Below are 13,752 nucleotides of genomic sequence, written 5' to 3'. Positions count from 1 at the left end.
TTGGTTTTGTTCGATTTTTGCCCATTTTCACACCTTTTGATAATTTATGCATTCTGTATAAGGGATGGAAAATAGGTCATTTTGGCCATCATTTTTGTTGAAGACTATGGGCTACAGACCATTGGTTTTGACGGAAAGGGGTATTTGCTATACTTATTGAATAGGTAAAATTAAATTCTGAGTAATGATGTGAAAATTATTTGTAAAATAAATTGTATTAAACGCATTTGCTGTTATGTATTATTTTCTTTCAACTGATGTCTAAAGTTGGTCCAATTTGGTATACTCTATAAATAATTCATTTTATTCAATGTCGCAAGAATTGATTTTTTTTTTTTTAACCTGTAGTTAATAGTTCATACTTGGTAATGGCCAAAACCATTATAACTTAGGATCCTTGATAAACAATTTATATGTGCCAAAAAAACGTTTGAAAATATGTCCAAAATTGATCATGATCTATAGTTGGTTTGAATTTCAATTGGTAATTATATTTGTAAGCAAAGCTGTTCAAACTTATTTTGCGTAATTGTAAGTATAAGCAGTGTATTTGATGTTTGCCGCTTAATAGGCTGAACAATTAAACCAATCATGATAGCCTATCTGCTACAGCCAAGTTAAATATAACTGTGTTGGGATGATTTAGTGTAGGACTTACTGTGAGCCAAATCTTAGGAGCAGTACAACTGTAAACCACGAACAATGAATGTTTTTTTCATCTTGATTGTTTTAGCAGCCACTTTTGCTAACTCACAAGGTCAGTATCTTGAAAAACCTTTTTTTTTTAAATCAATGTTCATTGATTTTATCAAAGGTTGAGGAATTGTTACTTGTTCATACTTATCTTGTTATTTCTGTCTCCCTTTTATGTTGAACGTTCTCTCTCTCGCACACGCACTCTTTCACTCTGTCTCTCTCTGTCTCTGTCCATCTCTCTTACTTTCCTCCCTACACCGTTTCCCTTAAAGTTAAACTATCCTAGTATATATCTAAAAAGAACAAGATTAATGATCTTTTCGAGCTCATCTTCTTTCTTTTTCTTCTCCCAGCTTCTTCTTCTTCATCATCATCATCTTCTTCTTCTTCTTCATCTTCTTCATTTATTTATTTATCAAAATAAAAACTTTGAATTCTTATTGTTTCTCTTAGACTATCCTTAGCTGCAACAACTTATCAAACTAACTTTTTCCTGGGTTTTCAAGGTTATAATCTAAACTTGCTAAAACATATCTGGACTTTCTTCAGTTGAAATTCTAATGTCCAGACATACGTTATACTTACTAGAGTAAGAATCAAAAACAAGAGTAAAAAACAAAATATATTTGAGCAGTCTTTTTGCGTATTTTAAACCCAAAATACTTTGATAGATTCAAGAATCGTTTTCCTCCTAAATATAACATTTTATGACGAAAAGTTCAATTTTTTCCATGGCAACGAGATGCTATCGCCAAGAATGCAATAACTTTCTGTTGATCAAAATCCATGTCCGCAGTCTATCATTGTTTACTAGATGTAATACTTGGCTACAGTAAGCCAATATAGTGCAGGTGAATCTATAGTTGTACCATCAGTCAGGCTCTGCATGTATGGGATACTAATTCAGTTCTCAGTAAATATTATATAGCACTAGGTTAGCACGTGTATTGCCTGTTTATCCTTTCAATCGTATCGTTTCCTTCCTTCCTTCCTTCCATCCTCCCTTCCTTTCTTCCTTCTGAGCCCTGTTGTACGAAGGGTGGATAGCGCTATCCGACGGATAAATCTTATTCAGCGGATAAATTTATATATTGCGTAACAGCATCGATTTTTCCACTGGATAAGGGGGATTTATTCATTGGATAGCGCTATCCACCCTTCGTACAACCGGGCCCAGATGAACACTGTTCTTATCATATATAGCATGGGATAAGATCAGCCTACACCCGATCTGCTTCGAGGCTACTGGTAATCAACCTGGTAGAGTGCTTCATTATGGAGAAAGTAAACTTGTCAGTGCCTTACGTCTTGTTTGGTTGTCAGGAGAAGTCAGGTCAGTAAAATCAAAGTGAATAAACCTCTTCGGCTTGGGGTAATGTTTTCCCATTTCAGACCACGTGTCATTCCCTTGAGAATAAGATTCTTTGTTTGAGTTGTATCCATATTCATGTGTCTTCTCATGTGCAACCGAGCGCAAACCTTAAGCAAAGAAATTATACTCTAGAGAATGACATGTGGTCTGAAATGGGAAAACATTACGTCAGAGCCGAAGAGGTCTAAATCAGCACAAGGAGCCCACTTTACATGAAGGTGTTAAATGAAAATAGAATTAGAAAATTTTTGCCCTTTGTTGAATTAATAAAAATTTATTAATAAAAAGAAATTGCTTTTTTTTTTTTTTTTTTTTTTTTTTTTGCGCGCGCGCCTTATTATTCCCGTTATAATCTACTAATGCCTTTATCTGTATTGAGCTCCCTGTATTGTGATGCCTTTGTAAGGTCGGTTTGGCACTGAGTGTGCTTCCTAGTCCAAAAGGTGTCCTATATATAAGGGTGGGGCGGGGGTGTCATCTATTATATTGCCAGATGATTTAATTTCTCTGTTGATTCTGAGCCTGAAAAGCAGTTGCACACTGAAAATATGGCTTTTCCATAACACATCTTTTTAGGAATCCATGTTTGAAAAATGAGTTAAGCCTGTCAATAAAGTGATCTTTATAATAAACACCTTGAACATCCTGTATAAATTAAAAATATTTTTACTCCCCGTTCGTTTTATTTAGATGTGTTTCTGATGTAGCTTACAGCAGCAAATGGGGATGTTATCGTCATTCTTCTTTCAATGGTTACAACCTCAATGTCATCATCACCGATTTCAACGACAATATCATCTTCCCTAAACCCCAGTACATCAAACATTCTGCTGGTCTTTGGTACTGGCTACCAGGTGATACTATGTACTTTCTATTGACTGAGTGGGAGGGACGTGCGGGATACAAATGACCGAGAGCCAAATATTTTCCCGTACGGCCCGACCTAACTCAGTCAATAAGCATTTTATCATATGACCCTAAATAAAAAAGATATTTTAAAAGTTGCAAATTATGTCAATACGGTCGCAGGTTTTGAGCAGGGCCGTGCGGATTCGTACGGTTCTGCTCGCTCAAAGCCGTACGGCCCTGTTTACGCCATTTTCGCGAAGGTTTTTTAAGAGCTCGCGCCCGGGTTGATACGGATCATATGATAAATTGTTTCCTTTTGTACTTTGCTTTATCATCAATATATTCATGAATTTAATAATAGTATTTGATATTTTCTATCTTTCTTCTGTCCGGATCGTTATACTGTTCTTAATCACTACCTCACCCCTTCTTGCATTCTTTCCCCTATCCCACCCTACTGTATCCTCCCTTCCTATCTCCTATTCTACTGACCATACTTTATAATACCCGACCCGACCCTACCGTATCTCCCCCTCCGATCCCCTATCCCTCCTTCAACATCTTCCCTCCCCTACTCTCCCATATCCTACCCTAATCTACTATACCCTTCCCTGCCTTCACCTATCCCACTTAGAGCGAGTGTCCTGTCAGATGCCTTACCTTGTCATGTTTAGCTGTCTTGTCAGACCCTCTCCTCTCCTCCTTCGTATAATATGACGTACATTTATGTGAAAAAACGAGTCCCTACAGAGATCTTCCAGATAGCTTCAAGACAAGTTTCTTTTTGTTCACAGGTGTCGATGAGAAGCATTCCAACGAAATAGTGTTCACGGATTTTGCCACACCTTTCTACTTGAGACAAGGTTCCGAACTCAAGATTTGGTACGGTGAAGACCTGAAGAACTGGAGTGAAGGTGACAATCAAGGTCGCGTGTGCGTGGATGTCTATGCCCGTTTCGTCTAGGCTGAATCGATTTCGTGCTATTCATGTATCTAGATTAGCATGGGGACTAGTGCCGATAAGCCCTTTTTTTTAGGAGAAAGAAAGACCACAGAACTCGGAGAATAGACCTCTTTACCTTAGTTGTGTGTTGTGCACATTTCAAACCATATGATGCCACTCTTGGTAGTTAATTCTTTGATATGTAAATGTTTGAACATGTTTGTCATAAAAGACCAATTCTCAGGGGAATGTCATGTGTTCTGAAATTGGTAATTTCAAGTGAGCATATATAAGAGAGGGAAACTTCTTAATAACGCGCGTGCCATGTAAATTCCCGGTTGGGCTATTTTTAGTAACCAGATGCAGTTTAAAATTTTCCTTACCCTACTCCCGTGCGTCATCAACTTGCGCGCGCGCTCTTTCGTTTCGTTCTTAGTCACCAAAACACTTCAAAGCAATACACGGAAAGAGTTCGCGTGCGCAAGTTGAAGACGCACGGGAGTAGGGTAAGGCAAATTTAAACTGCATCCGGTTTCTAAAAATAGTCCAACCGGCATTATTTACATGGCGCGCGCATTATTAAGAAGTTTCCCTCTCTTATTTATGCTCTCTTGGTAATTACATACGAAGTTAAAGAGGTCTATCGCCCTCGAATTCAAGGAGAAGACCTAACAAACACTTCTCACATGGAATGCCGAGTCCAAGAATAGAACGCGAGAAACCAAATTAGGTTCGCATCAGCTGAAAAAGAGGAACGAAATGTAGGTCCTGGATCCTTGCCCATTATCAGTATGAAAAAAAGCAGGCATTTGTTGTATTGTCGTCTTATCGGTACCAGTCTCTTGTCCGTCACTTATTGGAATGAATAGCATGTACTGGAGAAAACTCTTCTAGCTTTATTGATTACTAATAACGAGGGAATTGTCTTTATTCATGTAACGTAAACACAGGTCATGAGTTACAAACGTGGTAAATTGATAAATAAATGAACAAAATAAACTAGAATAATGAAGAGTATTTTCATAGAGTATTTTCTTGGTTTGCGCATTATGTGTTTGACACCATGTTAGCATGCATGCATCGTAGGCGCTTCTGATTGGAAGGCTAAAACAGCCCCAGAATGCACTGCAATGCCAACTCGGCAAAGTTTTTCCTCGACCTCGGAACGGCTGATATTGTGCAATAATTTTGACAGCATGCAAGGTAATTACACAATGCCTGCGCAATAATTCTGTCCATATTTTGTGGAATTTTTCAAATCTACACAGACCTATCCTAAATGTTTTTTTTCCATTTATCCGCACTTCGTTTTAGTATCTCTATCAACAAAGTTAATCAAATTCAACTAAACTATCAATTAACGTTTCTGTCCTAGCTACTAGTAGCACGGTTGTATTACGGTTGAAATTATGGATTTCCTTCCACTGCTGGTCTGCCTGGGTGCGAGATCCATGGACCATCGCATCGCTTTCGACCAAAGTCTTGTCGCGACAAAATTTTAAAGAGGAATCCAAGCCACAAGACGGTGATATGCTTGACACACAGGCAGAAAGCAATAAGAGAAAGATCATTCCAAGATACAGAGAATAGCTGGAAAGACTTGTGTTTCTGCTTCTTATTCTTGTCAAGAACATGGACCTTAGTGCTGAGGCTGATTCAATGTTGTTTGTAGTCGACGAAAACATTTCCATCTCGGAATCATGACCTATCGCCTCGTATCGCCTTTGGCAACGTTTTTTGAAATAGGTGTATATGAAAACCGAGAGAGTAGCTTAGAACCTTTGAATGCTCAAAGTTTTGTCAGTTGGCTGGCCTTGACCAATGAGACCTGCAAGAATGGTCTCGGTAGATCATCAGCCTTGTCAACATGATAATGTCCTGATTTCCCTTCAAAGGAAGCCCCAAACGACAATCCTTGATGATCTTTAGCAACTATCGACAGATTAGTCATTGATGTGCTGGTATTAGCTCTGCTACCATTTGAATGCCTCCAGTACATCAGCTTCTCGGCAATGTCCAGGAACGCCCTCATAAAGTTTTTGTTCAATATGATATAGAGAAAGGGATTGATGGCAGAATTGGCGTGTGATACAAAGAACGCCACCAAAGAGACGTAGGGTGGAAAGCGATTATAGATATCATGCCTGTAAAATATATAATAATGCATGATGTGGACTGGAAGCCAACAAATTGCAAACACAAAAACAATGATGATCAACATCTTGATGGATCGCTTCTTGGACTTGTTCGCGGTTCTCAAGTTCATCGCAGATGGATTCCCAGGAATCTTTCTCAACCAAAGCTTTCTGCAGATAGCAAGGTAGAAGAGTGCGATAAGGACCAATGGCGCGAAGTAGAGTACAGCGAAGACTACAGTGTTGTAGATACGCATGGTTTGGAAGGTGTAGACGATGTCTTCACCAAACGACACTATACAACGGAAGTTACCACTGTTGTCTGCCTCTGTTTTGTAGATGTAGAGAAGTGGACCTATGAGGATTGCAGCTGTTAACCAGATGGCTGTGATGGTGATGGAGATCTTCTTGATGATTCTGGACCGACGAAAGGGGTACACAATGGCAAAGAAACGATCAAGAGAGATGACGATAAGAGTAACGATGGAAGCAGCAATCGATAGGCCTATGATAAATTGGACGACCTGAAAGCAAATGTTATGTTAATACGCCAATGCTTGTTGCTCTGGCGTCTCTTATTTGCTTTGAATAGTTAGTTGATCTATTCGCTCGCTCGTTCCTTATTTATTTCTTGTTTCTTTTCTTTTTTTATTCTTTTCTTTCTCTCATGTATTGATAACTTTGTTCGTTGATTAGTTGCAATTGTTTGGTCTGTTTGGTGGTAGGTTGTTGGATCGTTATATAGGATGGTTATTTATTTTGGTTGTTGGTTCGGCTAGTTGAGGGATTGATTGCAATTGTTTGGTTTGGTTGATGGGTCGGCTGGTTGGTGGATATGATTGGTTCATAGGTTGTTTATTGGGTTGTTTGGTTGGTTAAAATCTGCGATTTGGTAATTCTTAGGGCGTCACAAAATTAAAAGTACCACCAGAAGGCAAGCTGGTGCCTCTTAAGGTGTTTCTAAGGTAATAAGATAACCGAGTTTATATTAATAACAGCCAGTTAATAATAGAATGGAAGTTGTAATTCAGGATATTATTTGCGGTACATTTATTTCATTCTATGTATGGAATTACCTCCTCCCCTCTCAGGTGATGTTGTAATTGCAAGACTGCAATTTGAATGTATTGTGTACTTGATCAGTAAGAAGATGCATCGAAGGTTCTGTTGTCACTAGATCGATTCAAAAGCGATTGATAATTTCAAAGACTTAAGCTAATTCAAGCAAATAAAAAGTTTCGTAATGATATTTTGATAACCCGATACTTAATTTTAAAATTTCATATCAAATGCCCTTTCAACTCGCGGATTATTCTAGTTGTTCAGGTGTAATAAAACTCGGCTCAACAACCTCTTGGAAGGGTTGGTCAAGTTACAGGAACCGTAAAAATAATCTTCATTTATTCTTAATGCTATCTCCCTTGATTTAGTTTAAAGTAATCAGCCAATAATCAAACAGAGATAATCAGCCAATCAGCGAAGTGTTTGTTCAAATAATAAGTAAATCAGCAAAGAGCGTGCTATATTTCCCTACAGTTTTTTGACTAAATAAAGAAAAGTACTTTCTCGAAAATTTGTAAGAAAAAAAAAATTCAAATGCGATAAAAAATGGACTAATTTTCTGGAGAGAAATAATATATCTTGCATGTCGTTCTTCTTATTGAATACAATTTCAAAAACTCACTTTAAACTTGAGTTCTGTATTTTCATTTTGAAGGTGTTGTCACACTAGGCACACATTTTTTGTTTTTTGTTTTGTTTAGTTTAGTTTTATCTTATTCTTATTTTTTATTTTTACGTAAACCACTAGCCTTTAACTGAAACGCAAAAATTAAAAAATTAAAAAATTAAAAAAAATTTGTATATCATTAAATAACATTCCGCCATAATATTTCCGCCATAGCGATGAGTAAATGCATTTCTCGTGCTGTCCTTTTTATCAACACTACATAAAAGAGGATTTGATTACTCAGGGAGGCGGAACAGTTCTTCTTATTTTTTTATTATTACGTAAACCACTAGCCTTTAACTGGAACATTAAAAAAATATTTTGTATGTTGTTAAATAACTTTCCACCATAATATTTCCGCCATAACGATGAGTAAATGCATTTCTCGTGCTGTCCTTTTATCAACATATAACAGAGGATTTGATTACTCAGGAAGGCGGAACAGTGAGCTGCACTTTCATTATTGAGATGATATATAAAAATTATATGACAGTAAATTATAAAGGCTTTATTTAATTGAGCTGAAAGGCTTTATTGTTGCTATAATTTTGGTGCATTTTCACTTTGAAATTAAAGTTTTGAATACGAACATGTGCTGATTCATTAGTCGATTCGTGAGAAATCCTCCTCTTGCGGCTTTGTTTTCATGATCATAATGACGTGCACTCGTTCTTGCACCTTGCTGTCATATTCGTTATGAAATGTAACCTTTGTTTTTGAACAGGGATATCATTTACCTAACTACTCAAGAAATCCGAATTACGCAGAGCGCGAACAAATAAGACGTAAGTAAGTTGCATTTGCAATCATGCCATGTGGTTTTGACTTAATTTTTTGTTAAAGCGAAAGGAAACTCCAGAGTAAAGAACAATTATCAGTGCAATTTCTTTGGTCAAGAAGACATGAGAACAAGCTTGAGAGAAGCATATTTTGGTCAAAGATAAGCCCTAAAGTACTCCACTGGTCCTTACAATTCATTTAGTTTTTGGTAAAGCACTTTAAAATGGCGCAATCTCCCAAGTACTTTGAAAACCCCTTGAACACCCCTTTATATCGATCACCGACTGTAAGCAATTCGAGGTTTTGTGTTCATGCAATATTTCGACCCCTCTAGGCAAGTGTCAAAGGTTTACAAAAACGGAATTCAAACTAAGCAAAGCTTTCATTAACTAACATACCTTACACGTCAACTGTCCCATCAGCCCACCAAACCATAAGCTACCAAAGTATAATAGAAACATAGAATAAGGCATCGCGAACAAGGCCATTAGGAGATCCGCAACAGCCATATTGGCAATCAGGAAGTTAATGGTGGACTTCATGTAGGGTTTCGTCATGACTATGTAAAGAATGAGAATGTTTCCTGACAGGGCTAAAGTGAAATTAATCGAGTAGGCTGATAGCATGGCAATCTGCGTGGTACTGTCGAGAGTATTTCTTTGCTGATGGGATGTGTTCGACATGACAGAAGCTGGAGGAAAAACAGGAGGAAAAAATAAACAAGAAGATAAGAAATATAAAGAGAAAGAAAGAAAATTATAAATAAGTGTAATTGTTGATACAATGAAAACTCCATTATGTTTAATTGCAATTTTGGTTAGCTTTTGTTGAGCAGTTAGTTCCTTTGATTTTGGGAACGGCCATAGGGAGATTTCTTGAATATTATAATAAATTCTTCAATTTCCCATTTTCCTGTTCCCACTTATTGCCTCACGACTTTTCAAGCCTTCTTGGATCTCTTTTTCTCCCCATATTTCTTGTCTTTGATTTGAACATAACGTGTTATGCTGTATGTAGAACCCTAAGGTTCGCGCTTTAATCAATTACTCAAATCCATCGAACATAACAACAAAAATATCACGAAGACTTTACCATTTGATTCGTTCATGCTTCTCTTTCGTTGCCTTCCTCTTCCTCTTCGTTCTTTCCTTCTACTTTTTCTCCGATCTTTTCCCAGTTTCCAGCTGGTGTATCTCTTCCACCTTCAAGATTCAAAGCAAAAGAATTAGAATCTTCAGAGTCGCGCGCCTTTTCGTAACTAAAGATAACCACAGATAACATCTTACCAATGAATAAATACTGTCAAGAAGATTCACATCCATCACGTGATACCCAGGTTGAGGTTACTAATAAAGAGAAGTGCCCTTGCCCGCTTCAGTATCACCACGCAATGTCGTCAAGGATTGTTCTAGGTGATGACATTAAATTACTCTGGGAAAAAAATCCGGCTTAATACTGAAAAAGCCAGTTTTAAAGACTCAAATATTCAGGGGAAAAAAAATAATTAAAAATTCAGCTTGTAATTTTATCAAGGAAAGATGAGCCAGAAAAGCAACAATAAATTCTATTCTCAATTTAATAATAATTCCATTTTATCAATTCTCAACACAACTGACCCGGCAAGGGCTGTTATTAGCTGTCCGTCTCTTGCGATATTTTTGTCGAAATGTTTGTTCCACTGAAAGGATGTCAAAAGATGAGACTATAGATGAAATGAATCCACAGAAATAAAGTGGTTTCCCAATAAGAACGAATACATTGGCGGTTTTTTTTTTTTAGCGCGATTATCTTATCATTTTATCCATGTTGATAAACAAATACTATTTTTTAAGTTTTCGTTCTAAAATAAAAATAAAAATAACAATGTTTTGTATTTTCAATCCAATTTGTAATGGGAAATTAAGCTTGTGTATTCTAAAAGCTTTTTCTTTGATCTTTGACATCACTAAAAAAATGTTTGCTTTGATTTGTCCTAAGCTAGGAGACAAATCGCTTAATTTCTATTTTTCTTTTGCGGTGGATTTCCACTAGACTGCAAAACAACTTAAAAACAAACATTGAACGACTGTCGGGCTCATATTGAAAGCTCGAATGAGATACGAATCATATTCCAATATCAAAACCCGTGCAAATACAAAGTAGGAGTACACAAAGAAACCCTACGAAATAAGCTAAAAAAAATACCCACATTTTGGGGATGCTGTTTAAGGATTGGTAAAGCTTTGCTGATCACGTGACGAGCAATAATCTCACAAAATTAATTTATGAGAAGAAAGGAAATGATCAAATTTTATGAGCTGTTCTTGAGCTTATTACTTTGTAAGACGCTGTGAAATTGCACCAAGAGCTTAGTTCCGCTTTGTTCTTTAGTTCAAGATGAACGGAAGATGACTACAAAAAGCCTCAGAGAAGTGTCAGCCTCGGTTGGTTTTCTTGTTTTTGGGGGGGGGGATTTTAGTTTTTACTGCTGATTGCAGCTGTTCTGGAGTTTCCTACCAACGTACGGTGCCCTAACCCGTGCATTCTATCCATTGTGTCACTTCCAGTCTCCGGTAAGGGTTGAAGTCCTGACATTCTTGTCAATACCTAAAAATGGCTCTACTCATCTTCGGAACATCAACAATCCATATCTACCGAATATTAAACGTCGGATGTACCTTTTAATTGATTTTTTAAACCATTTTTTTTGTTCTGTACACTATCTTTGTTGGTGCAAATGAAAGTAAGGTTTAATTGACATGTCGGATGTATCGTCTTGTCCTACCGGAATTAAAGCAGTCGTAATCGTTGCATCAACCAGAGGAAACAATATGCCTTTTCTTGTTGCCCAAAGAATTGTCTTTGACAATTTTTAATTAAGAGGGTTATTGGGAGAAATATTTTTGTCTTTTTGATTTCGTTATATTTTTTTGCCCTCTTTGTATCTTCTATATTTTGAATAGCAATTTTCTCATGCATTTGTGCACTCTTTATTTATGTGTATTCATTTATAGGTTTAGCTGTTAACGAAATCATTAACCTTTCTGCTTTTTTGGTTCTCATTTTGAAAACATCTTCCAGGTTCTGTTTTCATCGAACAACACAGTCATCGTACAAACAGTCAATTTTATCGTAACCATAGTAACTGTGCAAGAGTTTTGGAACGAAATCTGCGTTGCAGAATCGAAATAGCAATTGATAACTAATCGAAATTACCTTTTTATCACAATTAGTTTTCTATAAAAGATATTTTTTCTCATCGCTTGATAGTTTCAAGCAATTTTCAATTTTATATCTTTCATAAAATGTTCTCTAATTCTGTTTCAGTATCAGTCGCAAAACAGGGATCCCTATTGAATTCCAGTAAGAATATGGCTAAAAAGATGATTCAATTATCATGCTAATTATTAAATGAGCGCATCTGAACAAAACTCAATTATAAAAAAGGCGAAAATCGGTGTTTTCTTCCTGAAAGTTCAAAATCTTCAACACAAAAGACTGTTCTACTTACCTTGGGTGTCTCCAAACCTTGTAAAGTGATAGCTCCAAGTATACATGAACTGTTTGTGTATCGACGGTTTTTTGCAATGATCGCAGCCAGGTGATACCAGTCTTTTTAACTCCAGGATTATCGTAAACATCCTACGCACAAACCGAAACAGCTGGGGATGGTTTAATTTCAAACGTCTAGCGGTGTTCCTGATGACGCCTGATGCTGATGTAAGAACCTGGTTTTCGTAACTCATTGGAAGTGTTACAAAGTTCGCACAATAGCTGAAATTATCGAGGTACACAGTGGAAGACATTAAATGTTTAATTAAGGAACACCATACGAATTGGATTGCCAGTAGATGCAAGATCACAGACACAGGGTGACCATGCAATAAAAATACAGGGTGGCCGCTTGATTCAGGCGACCACTAGCCACAGAGGAGCTAATAATAAAAAAATAAAAAATAAAAAAAATCATCACTTAAACCATGCTTTAATTTGGGAAATAAAGTTACTCTGCATTCTCGACATACCTTTTGTATTTTAATTCGGTAATAATATTTCCGACTTTCCGTGTTTCATTTTTTTCTGGTTAAAAAAAAACTATAAAAACACCTGCAGTTTTGCCCTTTTTTATTTTCATATACGAAAGTAAAACATTATTGCTTAGTCATCTGAATTGAACTGCATTTAATATATCCGGCAAGGGGTCGGTCTAGTACATATAATTTCAAGGATCTTTCCAAGGAATGATATTGCATGCAAGATGCAATAAGTTTTTATCTTCAAATGACAACGATTTTTCTAATTGAGATTTCCATTCGACATAAGGTTTAGAGTGTTAATCAAGGATCCGGATGATCAAAGAAATGAAAAAGACAAAAGAAAAAGACTGAGATCTGTTGTATTATAACATGTAGTTAATCAGTACGTTCTATTTGAAGTCAACTATTGTATATTGAATCTAATTAGCGAACAACTGATATAAGAAAACGCTTATAATTCACGGGAATTGTGATACCTGATATCATAGATTTCAAAACTTTAATTCTCCCATTTCCAAAGCTGAAAATTTCCAATTCTCAAAAACCCTTAGGGGAAAATATCAAAGTCCCTCAGTACCCTACTTTTGTAATTCAGCCCACTCCCCTGGGTGGGTGGGGGGATGAATCGCAAATCAAGCCGTCCCTATCCCTATTTAATAGCCCTAGCTTGGACATAAATGAATTGTTTAAAAACAAACAAATTACACAAACTAAGAAAGACAGTTGACGATTTGATGACACAGCTTGTGTTCATCTGAATGTTGAAACGCTAATCACGTTCAATATTGGTATATCTTCAAAAACACTCGATCTATCTTAAGCAAGAAAAACCTAGCCTGCGTGCAGCCGAACTAACTAACTGTCGAGAGAAAAGTCCGGCTGCACGCAGGCTAGAAAAACCGGAAGTATTAGATTTCAAACTTGAATACGACTATAAGTAGCCTACTGGGTTACCTGTGATCGCATTGAAGCCTGAAATACTACTTCATTAATGTAAAATATTCACAAGCTTCTGTGGTTTAATGCTATTCCCCCTTTGATCCAGGTTCTTGACATGTTAAGATCTATAGCGCAATAACGCAAGCACAAACCTGACGGGAAACTGCCGAGAACGGGCAGACGGTTTCTTTCATAACGATCAAGAACAAAAAAAAAAAAAAAAAGAGAAAGGAAAAAAAGCCAGTTATATAGTTATAAACGAAAAGACGTGGCGAAAATAGAAAAAACGAAAA

At 36.7% G+C, this 13,752-nt stretch overlaps 2 protein-coding genes across 2 annotated transcripts; one reads left to right on the top strand and one right to left on the bottom strand.

Annotated features, from left to right (window-relative positions):
- The first annotated feature begins 606 nt into the window (after positions 1–606).
- Positions 607–4,877, top strand: LOC116307389 (uncharacterized). The gene is made up of 4 exons (XM_031717639.2): positions 607–757; positions 1,900–2,029; positions 2,759–2,922; positions 3,712–4,877. Exons 1-4 carry the CDS (start codon positions 703–705, stop codon positions 3,879–3,881), a joined length of 519 nt encoding a protein of 172 aa, XP_031573499.2. The 5' UTR covers positions 607–702; the 3' UTR covers positions 3,882–4,877.
- LOC116307388 (substance-K receptor) lies at positions 4,768–13,653 on the bottom strand. The gene is made up of 5 exons (XM_031717636.2): positions 13,612–13,653; positions 11,995–12,125; positions 9,597–9,706; positions 8,903–9,195; positions 4,768–6,519 (listed from the first exon to the last, which is right to left on the bottom strand). The coding sequence occupies exons 1-5, from the start codon at positions 13,651–13,653 to the stop codon at positions 5,650–5,652; spliced, it is 1,446 nt and encodes a 481-aa protein (XP_031573496.2). The 3' UTR covers positions 4,768–5,649.
- Positions 13,654–13,752: the final 99 nt, after the last annotated feature.

Source organism: Actinia tenebrosa, unplaced genomic scaffold (genome assembly GCF_029948245.1).
Source record: "Actinia tenebrosa isolate PJP-AT-01 unplaced genomic scaffold, QUT_ActTen_1.0 PGA_scaffold0__85_contigs__length_37466705, whole genome shotgun sequence".
Taxonomy (NCBI): Eukaryota; Metazoa; Cnidaria; class Anthozoa; order Actiniaria; family Actiniidae; genus Actinia; species Actinia tenebrosa.
Note: the sequence above shows the minus strand (reverse complement) of the source record. Positions and strands in the feature narration are given on the sequence as shown.

What these genes read in the sequence shown, in the direction of transcription:
- LOC116307389 (XM_031717639.2), top strand. Translation starts at nt 703, where the DNA reads ATGAATGTTTTTTTCATCTTGATTGTTTTAGCAGCCACTTTTGCTAAC. An exon ending in TGGTTGTCAGGAGAAGTCAG is followed by an intron (nt 2,030 to 2,758) that starts GTCAGTAAAATC and finishes CGTTTTATTTAG; the next exon opens with ATGTGTTTCTGATGTAGCTT. An exon ending in TCTTTGGTACTGGCTACCAG is followed by an intron (nt 2,923 to 3,711) that starts GTGATACTATGT and finishes TTTTGTTCACAG; the next exon opens with GTGTCGATGAGAAGCATTCC.
- LOC116307388 (XM_031717636.2), bottom strand. Translation starts at nt 13,653, where the DNA reads ATGAAAGAAACCGTCTGCCCGTTCTCGGCAGTTTCCCGTCAG. An exon ending in AAGGTTTGGAGACACCCAAG is followed by an intron (nt 9,707 to 11,994) that starts GTAAGTAGAACA and finishes TGAATCTTGAAG; the next exon opens with GTGGAAGAGATACACCAGCT. An exon ending in AAGCATGAACGAATCAAATG is followed by an intron (nt 9,196 to 9,596) that starts GTAAAGTCTTCG and finishes TTTTTCCTCCAG; the next exon opens with CTTCTGTCATGTCGAACACA.